The sequence below is a fragment of the Heptranchias perlo genome, chromosome 20, assembly GCF_035084215.1.
Source record: "Heptranchias perlo isolate sHepPer1 chromosome 20, sHepPer1.hap1, whole genome shotgun sequence".
Taxonomy (NCBI): Eukaryota; Metazoa; Chordata; class Chondrichthyes; order Hexanchiformes; family Hexanchidae; genus Heptranchias; species Heptranchias perlo.
In genome coordinates this window covers 52,009,936-52,029,126 of record NC_090344.1, presented here as the reverse complement: position 1 = coordinate 52,029,126, position 19,191 = coordinate 52,009,936, and the positions used below count along the sequence as shown (strand labels likewise).

The window sequence follows — 19,191 nt, the reverse complement described above, 5'->3', positions numbered from 1 at the left end:
CTGCCTACATGAAAACCAAGAGCAGGAAGCTTGAGAAACTCGGCATCACCACCAGCATCGACCAAGCTTCCCCTGGTACCACGGTTGCAACCACAGGGAAGTCTATCGTCAATTTGTCGAACCACACCCTTCAACCAGACGAAATCGAAATTCTCAGCCGAGGGCTCAATTTCTGCCCCACTACCAAAATGGACCCCACTAGTCTCGCGGCGGACACAGAGGAATTCATCAGGAGAATGAGGCTCCGGGAATTCTACCACAAACCCCAAGATTTCAGCAGCGAACCCAATGAGACAATCGACGATCCGGAACAGCAGACAGAGGGATCCGTGGTACAGCAACCGAAGAGGAAAGAGTCACACTGGACTCCTCCAGAGGGTCGCTGCCCTCAGCTTGACATGTATGCTCAAGCTGTCAGGAAATGCGTCAATGCCAGATTCATCAGCCGCACTTGGAAGACAGTCCAGAATGTCACCCGAGCACAACGCAACGCCATCAAAGCTCTCAAGACCAACCGCAACATCGTCATCAAACCAGCGGACAAAGGAGGAGCCATCGTCATACAGAACAGAACGGACTATTGCAAAGAAGCATACCGACAACTGGACAACCAGGAACACGACAGACGGTTACCCACAGACCCGACAAAAGAACACACCCATCAGCTCAACAAACTGATCAAGACCTTCGATCCAGACCTTCAAAACATCCTACGCACTCTCATCCCACGTAATCCCCGCGTGGGAGACTTCTACTGCCTCCCAAAGATACACAAAGCCAACACACCCGGACGTCCTATCGTATCAGGCAACGGAACCCTGTGTGAGAACCTCTCTGGATACATCGAGGGCATCCTGAAACCCATCGTGCAGGGAACCCCCAGCTTCTGTCGCGACACTACAGACTTTCTACAAAAACTCAGTACCCACGGACCTGTTGAACCAGGAACACTTCTCACCACGATGGACGTCTCGGCACTATACACCAGTATCCCCCACGATGACGGCATCGCTGCGACAGCATCAATACCCAACACCAACAACAGCCAATCTCCGGACACCATCCTACAACTCATCCGCTTCATCCTGGATCACAATGTCTTCACCTTCGATAACCAGTTCTTTGCCCAAACACACGGAACAGCCATGGGGACCAAATTCGCACCCCAATACGCCAACATTTTCATGCACAAGTTCGAGCACGACTTCTTCACTGCACAGGACCTCCAACCAACACTATACACCAGATACATCGACGACATTTTCTTTCTATGGACCCACGGCGAAGAATCACTGAAGAGACTACACGATAACATCAACAAGTTCCATACCACCATCAAGCTCACCATGGACTACTCCTCAGAATCAGTTTCTTTCTTGGACACACGAATCTCCATCAAAGACGGGCACCTCAGCACCTCACTCTACCGCAAGCCCACGGACAACCTCACGATGCTCCACTTTTCCAGCTTCCACCCTAACCACGTCAAAGAGGCCATCCCCTATGGACAGGCCCTGCGAATACACAGGGTCTGCTCAGACGAGGAGGAACGCGATGGACACCTACAGATGCTGAAAGACGCCCTTGTAAGAACGGGATATGACGCTCGACTCATCGATCGACAGTTCCGACGGGCCACAGCAAAACATCGCATAGACCTCCTCAGAAGACTAACACGGGACGCAACCAACAGAGTACCCTTCGTCGTCCAGTACTTCCCCGGAGCGGAGAAACTACGCCATGTTCTCCGCAGCCTTCAACATGTCATCAATGATGACGAACACCTCGCTAAGGCCATCCCCACACCTCCACTACTCGCCTTTAAACAGCCACCCAACCTCAAACAGACCATCGTTCGCAGCAAATTACCCAGCTTTCAAGAGAACAGCGTCCACGACACCACACAACCCTGCCACGGTAACCTCTGCAAGACATGCCAGATCATCGACACAGATACCACCATCACACGAGAGGACACCACCCACCAGGTTTCACGGTTCATACTCCTGTGACTCGGCCAACGTTGTCTACCTCATACGTTGCAGGAAAGGATGCCCCAGAGCATGGTACATTGGCGAGACCATGCAGACGCTGCGACAACGGATGAACGGACACTGCGCAACAATCGCCAGACAGGAGGGTTCTCTCCCTGTCGGGGAACACTTCAGCAGTCATGGACATTCAGCCACCGACCTTCGGGTAAGCATACTCCAAGGCGGCCTTCGAGACACACGACAACGCAAAATCGTCGAGCAGAAATTGATAGCCAAGTTCCGCACCCATGAGGACGGCCTCAACCGGGATCTTGGGTTCATGTCACGCTACACGTAACCCCACCAGCGAACAAATGTTATCTGTTTTTAATATAACGGGTCATTGACTGTCTTCCTTCTCTCTCTTTCTCCCTCTCTTTTTTTTTGGGGGGTTGTATATTCAGTGGCCTTTTGGATGACAGCTTTCTGTCTGCTCACTGTGATTGCCTTGGCAACGGGCAGTAATCACCAGGCATTGTTCTATGTTTTTCAAATGCGAAGGATTCAAAAATATCATTTCCACCATCCGCCCGACGAAGGAGGAAGCCTCCGAAAGCTTGTGGAATTTAATTTAAAATAAATTTGTTGGACTATAACTTGGTGTTGTAAAATTGTTTACAATTGTCAACCCCAGTCCATCACCGGCATCTCCACATCATGTGTAACAGGGACTGACAGCAGCGGTTAACTGCTGTGGAACTGTTGGAGGATAAGGTCAGACTACTGTGGAATCCTGTACCCTGACACTCTGTCTGTTTCCACAGTAGCAGGCTGACTGCAGTGCATGCTCAGCTATCCAAAAATTATTGCCCCTTTCCTTCCCTTTGTTCACTTCCCACTTTAACTCTCTCTCTCTCACACTCATGTTCATTATTTCCCCTTTCCTTCTCTTTGTTCACTTTCCACTGTCACACTCTCTCTCTCTCTCTCTCTCACACACGCTCATGTTCATTATCTCCCCAACCTCACTCCACATCAGGTTGCAGACAGTGACATTTGCCCTTCAATTGTAGAGTTTCCCATCACTCTGTGTTTGTTGTCAGTAATTCACCAACAGGTGGATGTATATAAGACCATAAGAAATAGGAGCAGGAGTTGGCCATACAGCTCCTCGAGCCTGCTCCACCATTCAATAGAATCATGGCTGATCTTTGACCTCAACGTGAAGTGAGATGCTCACAGTAACAAAGAGTCAGACTTGATTGTGGGACCACTGCTGTGTCCTGGACTGGATGATGAGGGATTTCTCCTGGGTTCCATTGTGTTCTTAATGCAATTTAATTTGGAAAGAGAGCTTTCAAATGAAAGAACTCTGTTGTTCCTCACTGAAACCCATCTGTCGTCCTCCTGTGGTGTTGGGCATTGCTCCCCATCTCAGGGTGTGGATCAGGGAACTTCCTGCAAGAAGAATTGAGACTGTGATATTACACCACCAACTCCCTGCAAGTGCCACAGGGCAGCCCTGTACAACGGGGCATACCGGGCACCTCCCCCCTCCCCACCTCTCATCTCCATGGTGCCACAGGGAAAATGAAGAGCCAAAGGGATTGGCACCAGCTGCTGTTGGAATGTTCCAGATGTGGCTGGAGGCCCTGACTGTAAATTGCAAGCATTTGTACTTGCTGCTTTCCACTGGCAGCAGCTTACTGGCTCCGAACACCGCTGTTGTGATTTATTGTTGTCGTTAGGGAGGTAAACGGTTTTGAGAAACACTCGTTGGCTGCTGGCTGGGCTTCAGTTTCCATTGAAGAACTGTTAAGTTTCGTTGTCAACACTGTAACAATGGTCTGACAGGACTGGAAGACTGAGATATGTGTCTTGGAACCTTGGCTTAGATGCAGTCAAAGAGCGGCCATTTTGATTACCGAGCAGTATCTGGAGGCTGGAGATTGTCCATTGCGTTTTAATTTTTGTGGATTGAGACACCAGAGAAAATAGCGCAGTTCAAGATCATCGTACGCGTACCGAGGCTGGAGCACGACTCACGATTGATATTTGGGCCACAGCCCCTCACCCAATCATTGGTGGCTTCTTGGAGCATTGACAGCACTCATCATGTAACTTAGGCTTCACCCAATCCCAGCAATCGAAACCCACCAGCAATTGACAGAGTGGCCAAACACACCAGTACACATCAACTGTACCAGGTTCCACAAACACCAGATAATCTATGTTAATTGAGGGATAAATGTAGGCCAGGACATGGGGGAGAACACCCCTGTTCTTCGTTGAATAGTGCTATGGAATCCTTTACATCCAAAGTTGTCCATAACCATTAGTGTGAAGTGTAAACTCTACTTTTCTCCTTGGTTGCCAGCAACAGTGCCTGAGAGATTCATCTTACATTGCTGGATACTCCAGGGCAATGCCAATCATGCGGAACACGTCTCAGGCCCTGAAAATGCACACCAGGATAATAGAGTGGAAAGTACTTTCTTGAACATATTTTGGGTATAAAGGGGCAAAAAGACTTGTGAATACTTAGCTAGAACTCATCTGTAGCCCAGGCTATTGACGCAGGACTGGACACCCATTTAACTGAAAAATTGGCTGTAGCAGGATTGCTAAAAGGCTCCAAATCCTTTGATCACACACTTGGAACATGGTACTGCTTACAACAACACTTACGAATGAAACATGGATGGCAGTGGTCTCTTTTATGTTTTATTTCTCAAACACTTTGAGGTCTCCCTAAATCACTTATGTGGTTAATGAGTTCGCTGAATTATTTTGAAGGCCACATAACAGAACTGGGCAACTAACCTGTCGCTCTGAAGGACCATGTCATTTCAATGACAATAATCTGTCACAGTGTCGTGTCGAACTCACTCTGGAAACTGTAGTGTAACCAAGGTAACAGTAGACGTGTGTATGTGTCTCCTTATGTGATCGCTGTGTTACCTGCTCCGTTTTGGACACCAAGGGCTGGATTCTCCTCCGTGGTGGTTCTGTGTAGGGTAGGACTGACCGTTGCCCCAACACATTTCCCTGGGTGGGGGCTCTTTATTTATGCAGGGCACAAAATCCCCTGCAGCAAGAAGGTAACACTCACCCTAATATGGGAATGTAAAATTGGTCAGAGTTTTCAGCTTTCTCTCGGGGTCTTGGTGTTGCGTCTAATCATTCTGCTACATTTTCACAGTCAAAGAAAATAAAATCTGTCATTTAATGTGTCTTGATAGTGGATATATCTATTCCCATCAACTGAAAAGTGCAAACAATGAATAAGGAGCTTGCTGTTGAGTGTTAAAGGGTAGGAAGGAGCCAGCTGAAAAGCTAGGGGAGAGTATAATTCGAAAACATTACGCTGCCGTGGTGACCACAGTGAAGCCTCCTTGGAGCCTGATGTACCAATGTCATGGTGCAAAGCAACCAATAAAATTTAAGGTGCAGAGAACTGAATAGTTATATTGAGTATCTATTGAGCAAGAAATACAGCTTGCTTTCCAATGCTGCTGCTGTGTAAGAGCCAGGTTCCAGCCTTCTGGCAGCCTTTCTGATTTCAATTTGGGCAAAGAAGCAAAGTGTATCCTGAACATTTCCATTCCCTTTCCGAGGGCTGTAAAGTAACAGGCCAAAAGAACGTCAAGCAAGGAAGCTAGAATGGCTTGGTGAATGTCAGCCTGCTGCGTGCATGTGAAGCGAGTTTAAACCCAGGTGTAGGTTTTAAAGATCGTGCTAAAGAGTTTGGAACACTGAAAGTTAAGTGTTACATGTCAAAATGTAGTGAAGTGAGGACAGGTTTTGAGTTCAATAGGATTTGGAGTAAGGAAGGCAGAGTGGTTTGTGTCCAATGAGCTCACCTCCCAGTGTTGAGGTTCAGTGTGAAAAGCAACGTTGAAACCCAGGTGGAGAGTTTACAGAGGGTGTAAAGGTCTCTATAATATCCATCGTCTCTTCGAGTACTGATATCATTTAAAGCAGATGTTAAATATCAACCAAAAGAATTTAAGAACAAGGAAGGCAGAGTAGCTGAAAGGAATAGACTCTCAGCTTCCTGCGATAGGGGGATAGAAGATCCAGGTTCAAGGCTAGTTGAGAGGTAAAGTTGGAGATAGTGGAACAGATAGATAGATAGTGCTAGTGAAGGGCTAGTTAGCAGTTACAGAACTATTAGGGGGAGCCAGAATAATGAAAGGGCTGGTTATCTGATAAAGATACACAGGATAGGAGAATATGGAGAAAAACAAGTGAGTTCAGCAAAATGGAGCAATGTGAGTGAGAGAGAAACCAATAATAATCAGCATTGTTACACATTGTGTTACGTCTTCTAATTGTATCTCTGCCCTTGATAAGATTTTCCCTTTTCTGAAATCATAAACATTTAATGATTAGGAAAAGCACTGCAGCAAATAAATAAAACAAGCGCGAGCAAGGACTCAGCGGGACAATCCGAGCAAAATACTTTGAACTTTCTGTCCCTCCAGGGAGGACAATTAAAGCGCGGGCGGAACCATCGTCTCGAAAGCGGTTTCCGGTCGGACCTTTTGCCGGTTGCAGCGAAGATGGCGGCGCGGTGGTGATGGTCGGTTTGTGGCCGAATGTGGGAACGTTTCCGGTTAAAGGAGCGGCTCAAGTAAGGACCGGAGGCGGAAAACCGGGCACCGGAGGCCCCCGCCCCCCCGGGTCTCCCCCCCCCGGGCCCGGGTCTCCCCCCGCCCCCCTCACCCCCTCCCCGGGCCCGGGTCTCCCTCGCCGGTCCCTCTCCCTCTCCCTCCCCCCCCGGGTCTCTTCCCCCCCCCCCCCCCCCCACCGTGTCTCTCTCCCCCCCCCCCCCCCGGGTCTCTCTCTTCCCCCCCCCCCCGGGTCTCCCTCTCCCTCCCCCCCCGGGTCTCCCCCCGCCCCCCCCCCCTACCCCCTCGCCCTCGCCGGGCCCGGGTCCCCCCCCCCCCGCCCGGGTCTCCCCCCGCCCCCCGGGCTACCCCCTCCCCCTCACCCCCTCCCCGGGCCCGGGTCTCACCCCCTCCCCGGGTCTCCCCCCGGGCCCAGGTCTCCCCCCGCCCCCCCTCCCCCCCCCCCTCCCCCCTCCCCCCCCCTCCCCCCTCCCCCCTCCCCGTCCCCCCCTCCCCCTCACCCCCTCCCCGGGTCTCCCCCCGGGCCCGGGTCTCCCCCCGCCCCCCCGGGCTACCCCCTCCCCCCCCCCCCTCCCCCCCCCCCGGGCCCGGGTCTCCCCCCGCCGGGCCCGGGTCTCCCCCCGCCGGTCCCTCTCCCTCTCCCTCCTCCCCTGCCTGCCCCCCCCGCCGGTTAAGAGCCTCCTAAAGACAGCCGCATGTGTGTTTTTGTAATTGAAAATAAGGAAAGTACAGACTTGCTCACTTTGTATTACTTAACGTGGTGATCAGGGAGTTTTAATGGATGTTTTTTCCATGGACTCCCAGAGGATTTCGATAAGGTTCCACGTAAGAAACGGAGCAAAAGTGAAAGTGCGTGGCATTGGAGGCAATCTACTGACAGGGATTGGTGAGGAATCAGAGTATGTACACATTGGCAGGATGTGACTCGTGGTGTCCCCCAAGGAGCTGGACTGGAGCCTCAGCTTTTCACTTTATTTAACAATGATTTTAGATGAAGGAATAGAGAGCTGAAGATCCAAGTTTGCTGACGACACCCAATTAAGATGTGGAGATGCCGGTGATGGACTGGGGTTAACAATTGTAAACAATTTTACAACACCAAGTTATAGTCCAGCAATTTTATTTTTAATCCCACAGGCTTTTGGGGGCTTCCTCCTTCCTCAGGCGGTGAGGAAGGGGAAAGCCCCCGAAAGCTTGTGGGATTAAAAATAAAATCGTTGGACTATAACTTGGTGTTGTAAAATTGTTTACAATTGACACCCAGTTAGGTGGCACAGTAAATAGTGTAGATGGGAACAGAAAGTTGCAAAGAGACATTGATAGATTCAGTGAGTGGGCAAAACTGGGGAAGTGTGAGGTCATTCACTTTGGACCTAAGAAAGATATCAGAGTAGTTTCAGAAAGGTGAGAAGCTCGGAACTGTGGAGGAGCAGAGAGATTCAGGGGTTCATGTACAGAAATCACTAAAAGCTCGTGGACAGGTACAAAAAATAATTTAAAAGGCGAGTGGAATGTTGGCCTTTATCTCGAGGGTTGGAAGTTATGTTACAGCTATATAAAACTCTGGTTAGACCCCATCTGGAGTTACTGTATGCAGTTTTGGGCACTGCATTTCAGGAAGGATATATTGGTCTTGAAGTTCAGCTGGCCAGGTCAACGATGGTATAAAAATGCAAAAAAAGCACTGGGGTTCATTTCCAGAGGAATAGAATCAAAAGCAGAGGAGTTATGTTAAATTTATATAAAATATTGGTTGGACCACACTTGGGGTACTGTGAACAGTCCTGGTCTCCATATTATAAAAAGGATATAGAGGCACTGGAGAAGGTGCAAAAAGATTCACAAGGGTGATACCAGAACCGAGAGAAAAGACTCAACAGGCTGGTGCTTTTTTCTCTAGATTAGACTGAGCGGCAACCTGATAGAGATCTTCACAATTATGAAGGGGTTCGATAGGGTATTATCTGCATACATCTCTGAGACCACAAGAATGGTTCAGGTGAAAACTTGGCCCAGTTGGTTGCACTCTTGCCTTTGAGTCAGACAACCTTTCAAATGCCACTAATGACTTGAGTCTCGGTTGGCACTTCAGTGCAGGACTGAGAGAGCCTTTTGGATGAGACGTCTTGTCTGGTCTCTCTGGACCTGTGCCACTATTTGAAGACGAGGAGTGAATTCTCCCAGTGTCTTGCCGATATTTATCTAGTAGTTCCTTCTATTCACACTAGGTGCAGTTGGGTGGAGGTCGGTAGGAGGGAGGGGGTGCTGCATTGCATTGCAGATGAGGTTAAAGGTCTCTGTAGGGAGTAGAGCTGCTTTTTTTTATGTAGTTGGCTGTGTTCTAGATATAATGGATGTCAAAAGTGGCAGTGTTTCATTCCCCTGTACGAATGGCCCTCATCTTCAAGGGACCATAAACAAGCAAGTTTTGAGGGGATATCAAACAGAGTGAAAGCTAATTACTGCCACTTTGTTTATTGATTAGCTGAAAGGCACTGGTCGGTTTTAACTCTGAACTTCTATTTTTCCTTTCTGGTTTAACAAGTATTGAACATGCTGCTGAAAGAAATATCAAAGGAAGCACTGACCCGACCGCTTAGTCGCAGTGAGGTTCTGGGAATGCTCCTCCGCCTCACGGTATTTGGAGCTGTCACGTACTTCGGTTTCAAATGGATGGTGGATGCCATAGATCCCACACGGAGACAGAAGATAGAGGCCAAGAAAAGGGTATGGTGATCGAGTGCAAGCCTCTCTTAAATAGTGGGTCTTGCTGTCATGGAGACCTGCCTGTTAAAATAATAATTTTTGGGAACAGGATGAGGCCATGAGGCTGTAAAAGCACATCCTTTTTGATAGATCAACCCCGATCTGCCCATCATATCCCTCAGTCCTTCTCTCTCCAGAAACGTCTTCAATTGCCTTGACCCCATTTAGAATGTCTGCTTCAATATTCCACAATTACATTACCCTTTGGGTGAACATTCTCCGTTTGACTTCCCTTCCTACTCGTAATTTCCTAAATGTTAACTTGTGCTGACTGGGGTTTGCACTCTTTGACACAGAGAGCAAAAGGTGTATCCTGCCATTGCCCTGCTCCCCACAGAGAAAAGATACAGCACAGAAGGGGGCCATTCGGCCCATCGTGTCTGCGACGACTCGAAGAACAACCAGCTGCCCATTCTAATCTCTCCTTCCAGCACCCGGTCCGTAGCCCTGCAGCTTACAGCACTCCAGGTCCAGGTATTTTTTTTAAAGAGTTGAGGGTCCCTGCCTCTACCACCAATTCAGGCAGTGAATTCCATACACCCACCACCCTCTGGGTAAAAAGTTTTTCCTCATGTCCCCTCTAAACCTTCCACCAATCAGCTTAAATCTATGTCCTCCAGTTCTTGAACTCTCCGCTAGGGGAAACAGGTACTTCCTGTCTACTCTATCTGGGCCCCTCATAATTTTGTACATCTCAATCAAGTCTCCCCTCAGCCTCCTCTGCTCCAAGGAAAACAACCCCAGCCTATCCAATCTCTCCTCGTAGCTGCAATTTTCAAGCCCTGGCAACATTCTTGTAAATCTTCTCTGCACTCTCTCCAGAGCAATTACGTCCTTCCTGTAATGTGGTGACCAGAACTGCGCACAATACTCCAGCTGTGGCCTTACCAGCGTTTTATACAGTTCCATCATTACATCCCTGCTTTTGTATTCTATACCTCGGCTAATAACGGAGAGCATTCCGTATGCCTTCTTCACAACCTTATCTACCTGTACTGCCACCTTCAGGGACCTGTGTACATGCACTCCAAGGTCTCTCACTTCCTCTACCCCTCTCAATATATTCCAGTTTACTGCGTATTCCCTTTTACTGTTTGCCCTCCCAAAGTGCATTACCTCACACTTCTCTGGGTTGAACTCCATTTGCCACTTTTCCGCCCACTCCACCAACCCATTGATATCTTCTTGGAGTCTACAGCTATCCTCTTCACTATCGACTACACGGCCAATTTTTGTGTCATCTGCAAATTTGCCAATCATGCCCTCTACATTGAAGTCCAAATCAAATGACAGTTTATCCTATCTCTCAGTATTGATTCTAATAGTTTGCCCACCACCGAGGTAAGACTGACCGGCCTATAATTGTTCAGCCTTTCCCTTGTATCCTTTTTATACAATGGTATTACGTTTGCAGTCTTCCAGTCCTCCGGTACCTCCCTTGTATCTAGTGAGGATTGGAAAATGATCCTCAGAGCATCCGCTATTTCCTCCCTGGCTTCCTTCAATAGCCTAGGAAACAATCCATCCGGCCCTGGTGACTTATCAACTTTCAAGGATTCCAGTCCCTCTAGTACTTCCTCTCTCATTATGTTATCCAATATTTCACACCTCTCCTCTTTAACTACTACATCCAGATCATCCCTTTCCTTTGTGAATACGGAGACAAAATATTCATTTAAAACCCTACCCACATCCTCTGCTTCTACACACAAGTTACCCTCATCATCCCTGATAGGTCCCACCTTTTCCTTAGCTATCCTCTTGTTCTTAATGTACTGATAAAACATCTTTGGGTTTTCTTTAATCTTACTAGCTAATATTTTCTCATGCCCTCTCTTTGCTTTCCCAGAATCGGTCCCAATGCCTCAGGAATTTAAACCCCTCCCTCCTACACCATCTCTTAAGCCACGCATTCATCTGGTCTATTCTCCTATTTCTGCTCTCACGAGCACGTGACACTGGGAGTAATCCTGAGATTACTACTTAGAGGTCCTGCTTTTTAATTTATTTCCTAACTGCCTGTATTCTGCTTGCAGGACCTCATCCCTTTTTTTTGCCGATGTCGTTGGTACCGATATGGACCACGACCTCTGGCTGTTCACCCTCCCCCTTCAGAATGTTCTGCAGCCACTCCGTGACATCTTTGATGCTAGCACCAGGGAGGCAACATACCATCCTAGAGTCACGTCTGCGGCCGCAGAAACGCCTGTCTGTTCCCCTTACGATGGAATCCCCTATCACTATTGCTCTCCCATTCTTTTTCTTCCCCTCCTGTGCAGCTGAGTCACTCGTGGTGCCACAGTCTTGGCTCTTGCTGCATTTCCCTGATATGCCATCTCCCCCAACAATATCCAAAGCGGAATATCCGCTTGAGAGGGCGATGGCCCCAGGGGACTCCTGCTCTACCTGCCGTGTCCTTTTACTCTGCCTGGTGGTCACCCATTTCCTTTCTGTCTGTGTAATCTTTACCTGCGGTGTGACCACCTCACTGAACGTGCTATCCACGATAGTCTCAGCATCACGGATGCTCCACAGTGAATCCACCCGCAGCTCCAGCTTCGAAATGCGGTTAGCCAGTAGCTGCAGCTGCCACCTTTTTGTATTTGCTTGTGTAGCATAAATGTTTAATCTTCACCGGAGTCATGTTTGATTACAGCTAAAGTTTGTTGTTGAATTGCTCAACAGGCAGAGAAGCTGATGAAACAGATTGGTGTGGAAGGAATCAAACTCTCGGAATATGAATTGACAATAGCAACTCATCTAGTGGATCCTGGAGCACTGAAGGTAAGTTGTCACTAACTCATCTTTACTCTGGCATATTCGTTGTCTTATTAAATGAAGGATGAATCTTTGGTTAGCTGTTATAAGTTTGGGCTGTGCCATCAAGTGCCTATTAGTCCAGCACTGTGGGCATTTTGAATCATGAACTGGAGCCTTTTAGAAATGGCCTCCAATTCATAAATAGTTGCAGCTACTGGCGAAAGAAGTTTTAAGTAAAGACATAAAGGAGGAGGAACTCACAGGGAGAGGTTAGACAGACTGGGACTTTATTCCCTGGAGAGTAGGAGGTTTAGGGGTGATCTTATAGAAGTCTATAAAATAATGAGGGGCATAGATAAGGTCGATAGTCAAAATCTTTTCCCAAAGGTAGGGGAGTCTATAACGAGGGGGCACAGATTTAAGGTGAGAGGGGAGAGATACAAAAGGATCCAGAGGGGCAATTTTTTCACTCAAAGGGTGGTGAGTGTCTGGAACGAGCTGCCAGAGGCAGTAGTAGAGGCTGGTACAATTTTGTCTTTTAAAAAGCATTTGGACAGTTACATGGGGAAGATGGGTATCGAGGGATATGGGCCAAGTGCAGGCAATTGGGACTAGCTTAGTGGTATAAACTGGGCGACATGGACATGTTGGGCCGAAGGGCCTGTTTCCATGTTGTAACTTCTATGATTCTATGATTCTATAACTCTGTACGGACTTTCTGCAACGGAGTCTCAGAAATACACTGAAGATACACTGGACGAGGTTCATTTTGTAAATGCATTCTTCAGGATAAGTTCATTATGATATAGGAATATCTCTTCTGGAGTCTGTTGGAGAGCTTCTGTTGTACAGCTCGTTTTCTATTACATAGAATAAGGTGTCTGTTTAAAAGTGTTCAGGAGAGCAGGGCTCAATGGGAGTGAAACTGTTACGAGCCGGGCTTAACTGCATCCTTTGTCAGCTTGACTCAATTAGTAACACTTTGACCTCTTGGTCAGAAGACTTTTGGTTTTGAGTCTGTAACCCAGACTGGCACTTCAGAGCAGCACTGAGAGAGTACTGCATTGTTAGGTCCTGTCCTGCAGTTGTGATATTAAAACATGTGCCTGGTTGGGTGGTTTAAGTAGACATTAAAAATCCCAAGGCACTATTTGAAGATGACCAGGGAGTGTTCAATGTCCTGACTAACATTCCTTACTCAAACAACACAAAAACAGGTTAACTGGTCATTCATCTCATTGCTGTTTAATGGGATGCTGCTCACATACAATGGTGGTCATGTTTGCCGACATAACAGTCACTGCACTCACTGTTTTGGGATGTTTCTAGGTATATAAATATAATTTTATATAAATTCCTATAGGTGACATGGCAGGACATTGCTGGGCTGGATGAGGTTATTACTGAGCTGCAGGAGACAGTCATTCTCCCATTCCAGAAGAGACATTTATTCCACGGATCCAAACTCTTCCAGCCTCCAAAAGGTGAGGATTGACTGTACTCGGGGTGGAGGCAGGGTGGTAGATGAGGTGTGGTGTACTGTTTAGCGTCTTTGGTAATGCCAATGTCCCGTAACTTAGGAACACGAGGTATAATTAACACTACACAACATACAACCCATCCACGAGCTACAGCACGGGCTTGATACAGAGTAAAGCTCCCTCTACACTGTCCCATCAAACACTCCCAGGGCAGGTACAGCACGGGTTAGATACAGAGTAAAGCTCCCTCTACACTGTCCCATCAAACACTCCCAGGGCAGGTACAGCACAGGTTAGATACAGAGTAAAGCTCCCTCATCACTGTCCCATCAAACACTCCCAGGGCAGGTACAGCACGGGTTAGATACAGAGTAAAGCTCCCTCTACACTGTCCCATCAAACACTCCCAGGGCAGGTACAGCACGGGTTAGATAGAGAGTAAAGCTCACTCTACACTGTCCAATCGAGCCCAAAATGTTGGCATTTTTATGGCTTTCTCTAGCTGTCCCAGAGTGTCTCTGTTTATCTACACCCTGTGCGTTGGCAGCAAATCCCTGCAGTAGGTGTAGATTTGTAGTTTGCCAGATACGCTTACCCTGAAGCTGTGAATATTGGAAATCTCAAAAGAAAACAGGAAATGCTGGCAACACAAGATCTGTCAACACCTGAAAAGAGAAAAGCCAGGTCAATGTTTCGGGTTTGAAGGGTCCCTGGCCTGAAACGTTTACCTGCCTCTCTCTTTCAGATCCTGATTGTGCTATTTGCAGCACTTTCTATTTATGATGGATTTCAAACGAGAGCTTTCTTTCTGTGCCTGTGAACAGGTGTGTTGTTGTATGGTCCTCCAGGCTGTGGGAAGACCCTCATCGCCAAAGCCACAGTGCGTGTCGCTGGCTGTCATTTCATCAACCTGCAGCCCTCGACATTAACTGATAAGTGGTACGGAGAGTCGCAGAAACTAACGGCTGCCGTCTTCTCTTTGGCTGCAAAAATTGAACCTTGTATTGTATTCATTGATGAAATAGGTAGGTCCTATCTCCCTGGAGAACGATTACTTGGGGCTCTGTAGAACTTTTCTCCTTTGTCAGAACCCGAAAGAGAAAAGAGGTATATTTTATTCTTTATAAATCACCGCCCCCGTGAACCCCTCGATTAGATCCCAGCCTGTAACTTACTCCCGAGTATCTGTTCTATATACAAACCCTGAACCCCTCAAATCGATCCCAGCCTGTAACTTACTCCCGGGTATCTGTTCTATATATAAACCCCGAACCCCTTGATTAGATCCCAGCCTGTAACTCACTCCCGGGTATCTGTTCAAGATATAAACCCCGCGAACCCCTCACATGGATTCCAGCCTGTAACTCAGTCCCGGGTATTTGTTATTCTATATATAAATCACCCGAACCCCTTGATTAGATCCCAGCCTGTAACTCACTCCCGGGTATCTTCTATATATAAACCCCGCGAACCCCTCACATGGATCCCAGCCTGTAACTCAGTCCCGGGTATCTGTAATTCGGTATATAAACCCCTGAACCCCTCGATTAGATCAGCAGTTTCAGTTGGGGCCTGTGATTGCAGGGTATTGTGGATAATGTGAGTAGGTAAGTTTTAACAGTTCAGACTGATTTACTTGTGTGATCCCTGCCCTTCTCCTGATGCCGGTCTGAATCCGTTTGATCTTCACTGTAGTGTCTATTCAATCTGCTAGATTCCTTTCTGCGGAATCGCTCCTGCTCTGACCATGAAGCGACGGCCATGATGAAAGCACAGTTCATGAGCCTGTGGGATGGACTGAGCACTGACACAGATTGCCAGGTAAATGGGCAGAGGTGGGGTCAGGACAAGGACCGCAACTTTGTACAGAGGTGTTCCACGCTGCTTTATATTTGTGCTGCTTGTGACTGGCAATTGTAAAACCATGAGTTTTAAAACCGGGATTTAATTTTACCGATTATGTGAATGAAAGAGGAAGTCCATATTTTTAAATGCTGCCCAGTCAGATTTAACTGTCAGCTGGCATTTACAAACGAGTACGGCTGATACCTTGTGGACCTAATATCCCAGCAGGAGCCAGGAGAACAAGGGAGGAAGAAATAAACTTCAGAAGCCCCTGTGTCCCAGGAAGTCAAATCAGATGTGTTCACTGTAATTGAAAAGAAATGTCAGGAGGTGAGAATGTAACATGTTTTGCAGTCTAAGTTTCTTGTTTCTGTGCCCCTTTCTCCAGGTGATTGTGATGGGTGCTACAAACAGGCCACAGGATGTGGATCCAGCCATCATGAGAAGGATGCCCAGTACATTCCATGTCAGCCTGCCGGTGAGTGATTCATTGTCACACCTCCTTAACCTTTGTGTGGCTCTGGTAACAGTGTTGGTATCTGAGCAGTGCCTGGGGGAGAGGAGAATGGAGGCAATGGACCAAGAAATTCCGCTCCCACAGCTCCACACGGAATGGTATGTTACCTCCATGTTCATTTGTCAGATTTTAAAATGGGAGCTAACCATTTCTGTGTAATCCCACAGAGGCAGAGACAGCGGCAGGAGATTCTGAAGTTGATCCTTTCTGGTGAATGTGTACGTGTCTCCTTTTTTCGCTTTGTTTCTGCTTTTTACCCAGTGCTCTTCCTGGTCTAAGTTGTGTGCTTCATTGATTTTATTTTTAAGTATTCTTTCCAGTTGAGCAGTGACGTGGAGCTGAAAGAAATAGCGGAGAAGACGGAAGGGTACTCGGGCAGCGACCTGCGGGAGCTCTGCAGAGAGGCAGCCTTGCACCGGCTTCGTGACTTTGTTCGAAAAGAACAAATGCAGTGCATCGGGAGGCAGCGACAGGCTGACGACTGCAAGGAAAGGTGTGCCTCGTATCATTGAGGGACATTCGCACTGGGGCTGGGAGGGGGCAGAACGTGGCCTAAGAGGCAAAGTTTGTTCCACAATGGGAAAGTTAACGAGAGTAGCAGGATGGTAAGGTGGGGGGACAGAAGGGAACACGTCCCTTTAGGGGAATACTTGGGCAACTCATACCCGTGTGCCCTGAATTCCATCCAGTTGCTGTTTCCATGGAGTGTGAGGCAGCATCACTTTCAAGCACTGTCATGGGCAGGATCATCTCATTATTCTTCCTCTGCTCCACTCTCCTGTGGGAGACAAAACAAGCTGTGGAACTAGATCCTGTTGTGATGCTGCTTTTGCCCCTCCTCTCCTGAAGGTGCTGACTCTTGCTGGGGTACTGCTTAGTTGGGGGGGGCGATGGCAAGCAGTGGCCAATTTAAATGCAGCATTCCCGACACAGGGTAACGGCAGGCTATTTGTTGTCTCACCTGAGTGGCAAGTACACAGCTCCCACTGTTGGCTTCCAGAAAAAGGAGTTCAACATACTTACAGTGCATGGGCTGAGAATTCAGTGACTTCAGCAATATATCCAGTTCAGACCTCACTTGGCATAGGATTAGTGGAAGAGACCTGTCATGCACCCAGAGAGTCCTGAAGTAGTTGTCTCATCAAGTGAAGGGTCCCCACTTCAGTGAAGACTTGTTTAATGACTTGACGACCAATAGCTTTGGATTCTTGTGTGCTTTCCCTCCAAACTTTTATCCTGCGATCCTGAAGGTGTAAGTATATGTGAACATTGCACGACCACAGGGTCGAGCTCGGTTGTGATGGTCACCCCACAATCAGGTATCCTACCATTCTCTGTCTGGGCTCACACGTGAAGAACGGGCACTTGGGTGAGACCGGAAACTGACCAGTGCACATGGCACCGTACCCAAGCCAGAGTCAGTGGGTTTAGGAGATGAGGGGAGAAAATTGGGGGTGTGGAGTATAATAAAACAGGTCAGATAAACGGGATTGAAAGATGAATTAGTTTGGGTCTCTGGGCGACAGTGTGAAGCAGCCATCAGTATCCCGTTTGATACAGTAAAACAATCTAATACATGCTGTGTATTTTTAAGCTCCACGGATGAGGGTCTGAGAACGATAACTCAGACGGACCTACGGCTGGCCTTGGAGAGGATGAGAGAATCAAAGGCAGGGACAGTCACTCGGATACTGCAAGACACTCCTGTGGACTGAGTCCAGTACACATTGAGCAATACTGACCAATGGGCTTAGTGCAAGTCACTTCAATTTGTTTTAAAGATAGTTCGATAGACTTCTTCCTGTTACAGTTAAGTTTCACAAATGGGCGACCTTCCCTTCATGAGATTGGACTGCAGGTGTTGCTGAGAAACCATCAACTCTCATTCTCTGTCCGAGTAACGAGCGGCCACGGCCACTCCCACTGCTGGCTTCAAGAAAGGAAGTTCACCAAACTTACAAGTTGTGGGCTGAGGGTTTAGTGACTTCAGCGCTACATCTGGTACAGACATCGCTTGGCACAGGATTAGTGGAAGAGACCTGACGTACATCCAGGGATTCCTGTAGTTGTGTCTCAAAGTGAAGGTGTCCCTACTTCAGTGAAGACATGTTTAATGACTAAAAGTAACAGGCTCTGCTATATTTTCCCATCCCATCTCCTCTCCTTCAGGTGCTGACTCTCGCTGGGGTGTGCTTTCACAGGTGACAACAGCCTCCAGCACCTCTCCAGAGTGGTCTTTTATTATTTGTGAGCCCAGTCTTGTCCAACAGGGACCGCTCAATAACAAGCCAGGAGTAGGAAACTGGCACAATTTCTTTCCCCCTCCCTCCCTCCCTCCCTGACCCAGGCCGCTAAGACCAAATGTTACACGCACTCTACCACTCACCCGAGATCAGCTAATTCACCACAAAGCTGGGATTGAATCTCGGACTTTCCTCGGTTCCACTTACGTCAGTGTTGGTAGCAGGTTGTGGGTTCGAGTCCCACTCCAGGACTTGAACATAAAATCGAGGCTGACACTCGAGTGAGAGCTGCATGTGTTGCAGGTTGTCTTGTCTCAGTGAGAGGTTAAACTGAAGCCCTGTCTGCCCTGTTGTGATTCAGCATTGTGGATTGTAAAGAACCATTGGCATTATTTGAAGAGCAGTACAGAGTTCTTGGGTGTCCTGGCCAACATTCCTCCCTCAACCAGTGCCACCAAAAACAGATGAACTGCTAATTCATCTTGCTGCTATTTGTGGGAACTTCTGTGCAAAATGGCTGCTGCATTTGCTACATAACAAGTTATTGTATTTTAGGGTAATAAATTGAGACTTTCTCAGTGGTGTTACAATTTATAAAGGCAAGTTTGTTTTACCAATTGAGCCATCATTAGAGCTGGTTTTGGGTTTTTCATCTCCACCCATTGCATATTCTTTCACGCGGTGTCAGCTTGGCTCAGTTGGTAGCACTCTTGCCTGAGTCAGAAGGTTGTAGGTTTAAGCTCCACTACAGAGACTTGAACATAAAATCTAGGCTGACACTCGAGAGCAGTACTGAGGGAGTGCTGCACTGTCCGAGGTGCCATATTTCAGATGAGACATTAAACCAAGGCCCCGCCTGCCCTCTCAACACTATTCAAAGAAGAGCAGGGGAGTTCTCCCCGGTGTCCTGGGCCAATATTTATCCCTCAATCAACACCTAAAAACAAATAATGCCGTTTATTTCATTCTTGT

At 47.8% G+C, this 19,191-nt stretch overlaps 1 protein-coding gene across 4 annotated transcripts; it reads left to right on the top strand.

Moving 5' to 3' along the window:
• Nucleotides 1–6,510: 6,510 nt before the first annotated feature.
• LOC137335877 (outer mitochondrial transmembrane helix translocase-like) lies at nucleotides 6,511–18,817 on the top strand. Of its 4 annotated transcripts, none has more exons than XM_068001378.1 (10): nucleotides 6,511–6,609; nucleotides 9,153–9,334; nucleotides 12,059–12,157; nucleotides 13,497–13,617; nucleotides 14,463–14,639; nucleotides 15,329–15,435; nucleotides 15,848–15,937; nucleotides 16,144–16,194; nucleotides 16,285–16,469; nucleotides 17,571–18,817. In XM_068001378.1, the coding sequence occupies exons 2-10, from the start codon at nucleotides 9,161–9,163 to the stop codon at nucleotides 17,689–17,691; spliced, it is 1,125 nt and encodes a 374-aa protein (XP_067857479.1). In that variant the 5' UTR covers nucleotides 6,511–6,609; nucleotides 9,153–9,160; the 3' UTR covers nucleotides 17,692–18,817. The 4 variants fall into 4 exon arrangements, with proteins under 4 accessions (XP_067857479.1, XP_067857478.1, XP_067857477.1 ...); XM_068001377.1 differs by having other exon boundaries at nucleotides 14,439–14,639; nucleotides 16,297–16,469; XM_068001376.1 differs by having other exon boundaries at nucleotides 14,439–14,639.
• The last annotated feature ends 374 nt before the right edge of the window (nucleotides 18,818–19,191 follow it).